The sequence below is a fragment of the Gossypium hirsutum genome, chromosome D07, assembly GCF_007990345.1.
Source record: "Gossypium hirsutum isolate 1008001.06 chromosome D07, Gossypium_hirsutum_v2.1, whole genome shotgun sequence".
Lineage (NCBI taxonomy): Eukaryota > Viridiplantae > Streptophyta > Magnoliopsida > Malvales > Malvaceae > Gossypium > Gossypium hirsutum.
This window is the reverse complement of record NC_053443.1, coordinates 25,373,080-25,379,880: the sequence shown is the minus strand read 5'-3', so window position 1 is coordinate 25,379,880 and position 6,801 is coordinate 25,373,080. Positions and strand designations below refer to the sequence as shown.

The window sequence follows — 6,801 nt, the reverse complement described above, 5'->3', positions numbered from 1 at the left end:
TGTCATCTAAAAATGTCTACTGCCCCAGCTACACCTAACTGGAGCTTTTACCACCAGTCAGCTTAAGGCTGTCCAGTACAGTAGAAACTCCTCACTGTGCTGGAAGCCAACACATCCAAACGCTGTCCAGTCCAATCCCAGTGTAATGAGATTGATAATAAAGGGGAAAATATTCAACACACGGTAGTGCGTTGGCATCCAAAGGAACTCTTAATCTTTATATAATTTTTATTAATTAGTTTAAATATGTTATTTTAATTAAAATGTTTACCTGGATTTGAAGATTTATTAATAACTTAACATAATTAGACCAAGAAAATTTAATTCTTTATGGTACTAAATTCAAATATACGAAAACTACGAAAATTTGGAAGTCCCCGAACTGACAACACTTAAACCCTTCTCTGTTTCTCCCTCGTTTCTTTGAAACTAACTGCCTTAAACCCTAACTGTCCTCATGACCCTAACTCGTCTCTCCCGCCAAAAACCACCGTCGCTCTTTATCACCGTCAGATTCCTCACTCGCCACCTTTCCACCTCAAAACTCCGTGACCATTACTCCTTCCAACCACCACCATCCCTTTCTTTAGATCCTCAGAAATCTAAGTCCAATCCTAACTCACATAAAAAGCAGAAACCCAAATACCGACCCCCATCGTCCCTCGATCAGATAAAGCCGATATATTCCGATTTGCCCTTCGATTTTCGGTTCAGTTACACAGAGAGCAGCCCCACGGTGAGACCCATCGGGTTGAGAGAGCCAAAGTACTCCCCTTTCGGACCAGGTCGATTGGACCGTGAGTGGACCGGGGTTTGTGCCCCTGCTGTGGACCCGAAGGTGAAGTCGCTGGAGGGTACTGAGGATCCGAATTTAGAGGCAAAGAGGAAGCTATTGAGGGGCAGGATTCAGGGGGCGCCTCTTACTGAGGCTGAGAGGAAGTTTTTGGTAGAAAAATGTCAGAGAAATAGAAATAAAAGGCAAATAAATTTGGGTACTGTGTACACGTTTCAAATTTTCTTCTTTTTTACTTTTCCGCCAATAATTCTGGTAGTGTAGCTTAGTGATTTTTTTTTTGTTCTTTTGGTTTTTGGAATTTGTATTTGGGTATGGGTCTTTGGTTTGTAATATCAATTGAGGTGTTTTATTTGGGTTTACGTTTTTGTTGGTTTTGTTTGATGTTTATTTGAGCTTGATAATATACTTTGATGTCATGATTATAAAATTAGAAGAAAAAAATATGATCAAATAAGGTATTCAGAAAATCTTAGATATATTTGTTATGACCTGTTATATAATGGATCACTGAAGATTAGTTTTCAAAGGTCTAAAAACTCATGTAGGAAACTGTTATGTACTATTGAAACTCTTGGAGAAGAAATGCTATTTTATACATGGCAAAGCTCCCTATTAAGTGGTTTGCTTGTGATTGGATTGATCCCCTTAAACTTATTTTCAATGTTTTCATTGCGTTTGCTATCCTTAATCTCACAGGTTATCTTATAGCATGGTTTTCTGTTGTCTTCATCTGTAGGGAGAGATGGTTTAACACATAACATGCTGAATGATATTCATAATCATTGGAAATTTGCTGAAGCAGTGAGGATTAAGTGTCTCGGGGTACCCACTGTTGACATGAAGAATGTTTGCAAGCAGCTTGAGGTATTTGGTTTACTGCAAGCAGTTTTAAGGGAAAGGATTTCCTTTTCTATATAGTATCTTTAAGTTTTCTGATGTGATCCGTTTCCCATTCTTTGGTCTCCTTTGTCTCATGCATGTGTTTTGTGTTGACTATTGATCGATAATATTATGTACTTGACATTCATATATCATGAATTGAAGTATTATCTATGCAGATAACTATCAGATATTTACTCTCATCGTGGAGTTTGAATAACTATTGCAGGATAAAACATTTGGAAAGATCATCCAGAGGCATGGTGGTACACTTATATTGTACAGAGGCCGGAATTATAATCGCAAGAAAAGGCCTGTAATTCCTTTAATGTTGTGGAAACCTCAGGAACCTGTTTATCCTAGGTTGATTAAAACTACTATTGATGGTCTAAGTATTGAGGAAACAAAAGAAATGAGAAAGAGAGGGCTGGCTGTTCCTGCTCTAACAAAACTTGGTACCCTTTGTTTCTTCCTGTTGGCTTCTGCCATAATGCATGCTTTTATGTGATTACTTATTGCAAATAAAATTTGCAGCCAAGAATGGATATTATGGTAGTCTAGTACCCATGGTGAGAGATGCTTTTGTTGTCAGTGAGCTGGTGCGTATAGACTGCATGGGATTTGAAAGAAGTGATTACAAGAAAATAGGCTGCAAACTCAGGGTAAATATTATATTTCTTATCTGATCCTTTTAATAACATATACATGTTTTCTTCCCCGTTACATTCAAGATCAATTGAACTTTCAGTTTTACATATCTGCATTTTCTATAGCTTTGTGAGCTTTCTTGTGTGTGGAGAGAGATAAACTTGCTACTAGTTAGTTTGCACTTGGTTCCTTGCATTCTCAAATTAGCATCTTATTATGGAAAACAGCATGGAGTTCATACTGCTTCAATGCCAATGCTATTGTGCATGTTAAAAAGGCTTATCATAGTAGGAACTGGAAATTGGCAAATATGAGATAGTGTTTTTTCTTCATCATCAAAAAGGACCTCTACTACCAAAAAGTGGTTGGCTGCAATAGTAAGGCACATTGCACTCCCAAAGGGAGGACTCAGGTTCGAACCTTGGACACACTGTTGGGAGGGGCAGCCACGTGCCCCAAATATGGACCGTAAAACAGACATGAAGAATACCAAAATAAAAAGGACCTCTACTGTCTTGTGCAATTGTTATGCCTTTCAATATTGAATTTAATCAGCTAACTTTAATTTTCATATAGGACCTGGTTCCCTGTATCCTTGTGACATTTGAAAAGGAGCAGATTGTGATATGGAGAGGACAAGACTATAAGCCTCCAGAGGATGGGCATTTCTTCACCGACCGAGAATTTTTCGATGACCCAGGTTGTGATATGGAGAGATCTGATGAATAGAGGTATTCTTCATCTGTGTTTGTATGTGCACCCCAAATGTAACCATTTATGTCTTCTCACTTATCTAAGAAATGGAATGGTTGAAATTGTACAATCAAAGCCCTTGGAGAAATGCATGATTAGATAAAAGATATATGTCTGTTATTGCACAGACTAAGGATTCTCACAGCATCAAAGCACATGCACTGTACTTGTCAGAGCTTAGATCAAGAATATAGAATGGCATCAACCAAGATGCAAGATTGCATCTTGGTCTTCCATTTCCTAATGCTACTTTGTCTTTAAACATTTTGTTCAAAATCCAACTGTTAGGAGATTAATGCTAAGTGCCAACTTATTCTTGAGTTAGGAGTCTTCCATTGGTTGTTTTCTACTTTGGTAATAATTGCTTTTCTTTTCTTTTCAAAGTCAGCAAAGTTGACACTCTAAACAAAACATTATATTTCCAAACAATATCATCAATATATATATATATTTCCATCGGAACAATATGCGCTCATTACTTAAACGAATGCATCCCTCCAATCTTCAATCTTCTACAAGTATCAGGTGTCCCTTTCAAAAATCTTATGGCGGCCTTTTCTTTTTCCAGTAAAAAGTGTAAAGCTTTGGTTATTTAGTAGAATACCTATTTACTTACATTTTCGTCTATTTTTATTTGTACCCACATTTTGATTTTTGTTTTTTTTTTTGAACCAAATATAATGTAAAATAATTTTTTTATTAGGTATGCTATCCCACGTAATTGGTTAATTATCTTGAATTCAAGATATAATGGCAAGGCTTAAATTCAAGACAAGATAAACTAACCGATTAAAGCAATCTGAAACAAGAAGCTAAACCTTGGTCTAAGAGGGTCCACAACTTCAAAGTTTTACAAAGCCTTTGGTGTGGAACGTATTCATCAATAACATTTATCAATTTTAATTCCTACTATTAAAATTACTATTGTAGTCGACACCATATAATTTTTTTTTTGGTACAAGGACAAAAGAAGCAGCAAATCGGACAGTGCCAAGGGATATCGGAACCGGTTGCCAATGTTTGCATTGCCACTCTCCAAATGAGGAAATCCATCTGATGGTGCCTCTTTATGTCGATAGGGGAATCTACTTTACAAGAGTACAAATGTCTTCCCATAAGGGTTCTAACTTCCAATGAACAGCGCCTTGCCTAGAAATGATGGAACCCCATTTTTTTGTGATTTGTGATGATAGTTCCTTGGGTAATTTGATAGAATTTAATTTACACAGGTGGTGTCGGAGAAGAACTAGTCTGCTATGGAACTTGGAATCCATTTGAAGACGTACTCCCGTAATGAGAGGGGATGAGTGTTCTAGCCCTATGAGTCCAATGGCACCTGCATACAATCCTATTCCATGGTTGACTATTAAACAAAGCTCGATATTACAGCTGTTCCTAGCGTGCTCGTGGGTATTTAGCACAAAAGTGTAAATGACATTAGAAACGTACTAGTGTCACGGGGTTAGATCTTTCGTCTCGCGATCCGTACGGCTTTAGGCGATCTGTTCGTCCAAACCCGCCTAAGTCAACTTTTACTCAAGTGAGGATTCTTTAAGAACTCCTCCAAGGGACCAATTTGTATAGCGGAAGCAAACTTATGCCAAAAGAAGCCACAAAGAACAATAGAAAGTCATAGAAAAGAATGCACACAAGGTGTTTGAGTAAATGCTCTCAGAATTATATTACTTTTAAGAATTCAAGTACAATGGAATGAATTACAAGTGAGGGGGAGGCTCTCTATTTATAGCTGAGCTCCCCCAAAACCTACGGTCAAGATTAAATTACATTGATGGACGAGATTAGCCTATCCCTTAATTTTGGAGATTTACAAGATTACATCATATCATATCATATCATATCAAATCTACAAGATATGATTCCCCTACGTGCTAAAAATAGCCTAAGTTACCATATTTTCATTATCGGACCAACCAGGCTTCAATCTAACAAGTTTCTCCAACAGTTCTTTGAATTGAGCCAATTCTCGTGGGCTAAATGTTCCACAACTAATCAATAAACCTCTATGGGGCGCATTTTATGCCATGGTCAAAGACTTTGCACTTTGGCCTGTGGCATTCTCCCCCACCCATTCTCGCAACGCCCTCGTTGTGACTTTCGAATGACACTGACTTGATTCACCTTGGAACTCTCTCGTTGCCTTGGTTTCCTCTCAACTTGTCTTGCAATCGGGTTGTCCCCTATTTCGGAACCTTTGTCTCGACTTCTGTCGCCTCTTAACTTGGACCGTTACACTCGTTGGTACATCTTGTTGTCAAGAAGTCTTCGCTCTAACTTTCCCCAATTTTGACTTGTTCCATTTTGAATCGCCTCGATTCTCACACCTTGGCTTCGTATTGCCCACAATCCATCGGTTTCATTGCTTATGAACTTTGACAGAGACCCTACGACCTTGCCAAGCCAACAAGTCAGAAATCAAAACACTATCAAAGTGTTCGCAATGTACCTTACTCGCAGTATTTACTTGTCCCGACCGGTTCTGCATCGTTCCTATTTCCTCGAAGCCCGATGCACAACCCACCTTTCCCAAATGTGTCGGCTCCACAGTCGAATCAATATGTTTCATATCAATCTCTTACGCCACTAACACTTCCAAAGGGCTTTCGTAGCATTCCGTTCTATCAAGTCAATGTTCCTCCCATACGAAACATCCTCGACTAGTTGGATTGACAACAACACCTTTTTCCCAACCTTCATATCTCGATGCACCAGCACAACAATTTTTGATAACAGACTGGTGATAATAAGAATTTGATCAGCCCATGGATACAGAGCTGCCTGAATTCTGTCAAGGACGTTTAACCTAAGCACATAATCGTAATCATTTAATTGGATTACCTCAAATTCTTCCTTGCCCTTCCATTCGCCGATTTGTAGCTCCACATTATGAACTACTCCCATAGTTGAGGCCTCCTTAGAATTTACCGTCTTGATCTTCCTATTCAATTTCTTAATCGAGAGACCAAGTTTTTCCGTAGCCTTTTTCGATATGAACAAGCCTGATGCTCCCGTATCGACAAGAGAACTCCTTTTTTGACCTGCAATGTTGATGCCTACAAACATCAACTCTTCTCCACCATTCCTTTTCTTAGGAATAAGCACCATCAAATTGAACATCGATGTCTTTTCCTCAATAGGCTTTACCTCTTCGGGCTCATCATTCCTCTTGATAGTCGAAACTGAAGATATCTTTGAGTAGTCCCTCTTCATATGCGGTCCCTTACAAAGGTAGCATATTAACTTTCCCCTCTTCTCTTTCGGGCTATTAGGTCTCCACTTCCCATTTTGTGGTTTTCCATTACTACTGTCGCTTCTACTACCATTGCCATAATCGCTATGTCCCTCTTCATCCTTCTCATGGTACCCACAATTGCCCCTCCCGTTGGGCATGGAAGATTCAAACCTGTCTATTCTCGGAACAAGTTCCACTAAGGATTCTACTACCATCATGGTAGTGGTAACTTCCTGAAATCCTCGACGTTGCAATTCTTGCTTCGCCCATGGTTTCAACCCATCCATAAAAGAGAAAAATACTTTATTCTCGCTCAAATAAAAAATCTGGAGCATGAGTTCACTGAACTCCCGCACATACTCCCTAACCGTGCCTCGTTGCGTAAGCCACCACAACTTTGCTCGAGCTTCATCCTTAGCATACTTGGGTTAAAACTATACTTTGAACTCCCTTCGAAACTCCTCCCAAGTCCCAA

General features: G+C 39.0%; 1 protein-coding gene across 1 annotated transcript; it reads left to right on the top strand.

Moving 5' to 3' along the window:
• The first annotated feature begins 332 nt into the window (after positions 1–332).
• Positions 333–3,396, top strand: LOC107954592 (CRS2-associated factor 1, mitochondrial). Its single transcript, XM_016890191.2, has 5 exons — positions 333–992; positions 1,533–1,660; positions 1,905–2,130; positions 2,210–2,337; positions 2,900–3,396. The coding sequence occupies exons 1-5, from the start codon at positions 458–460 to the stop codon at positions 3,050–3,052; spliced, it is 1,170 nt and encodes a 389-aa protein (XP_016745680.2). The 5' UTR covers positions 333–457; the 3' UTR covers positions 3,053–3,396.
• Positions 3,397–6,801: the final 3,405 nt, after the last annotated feature.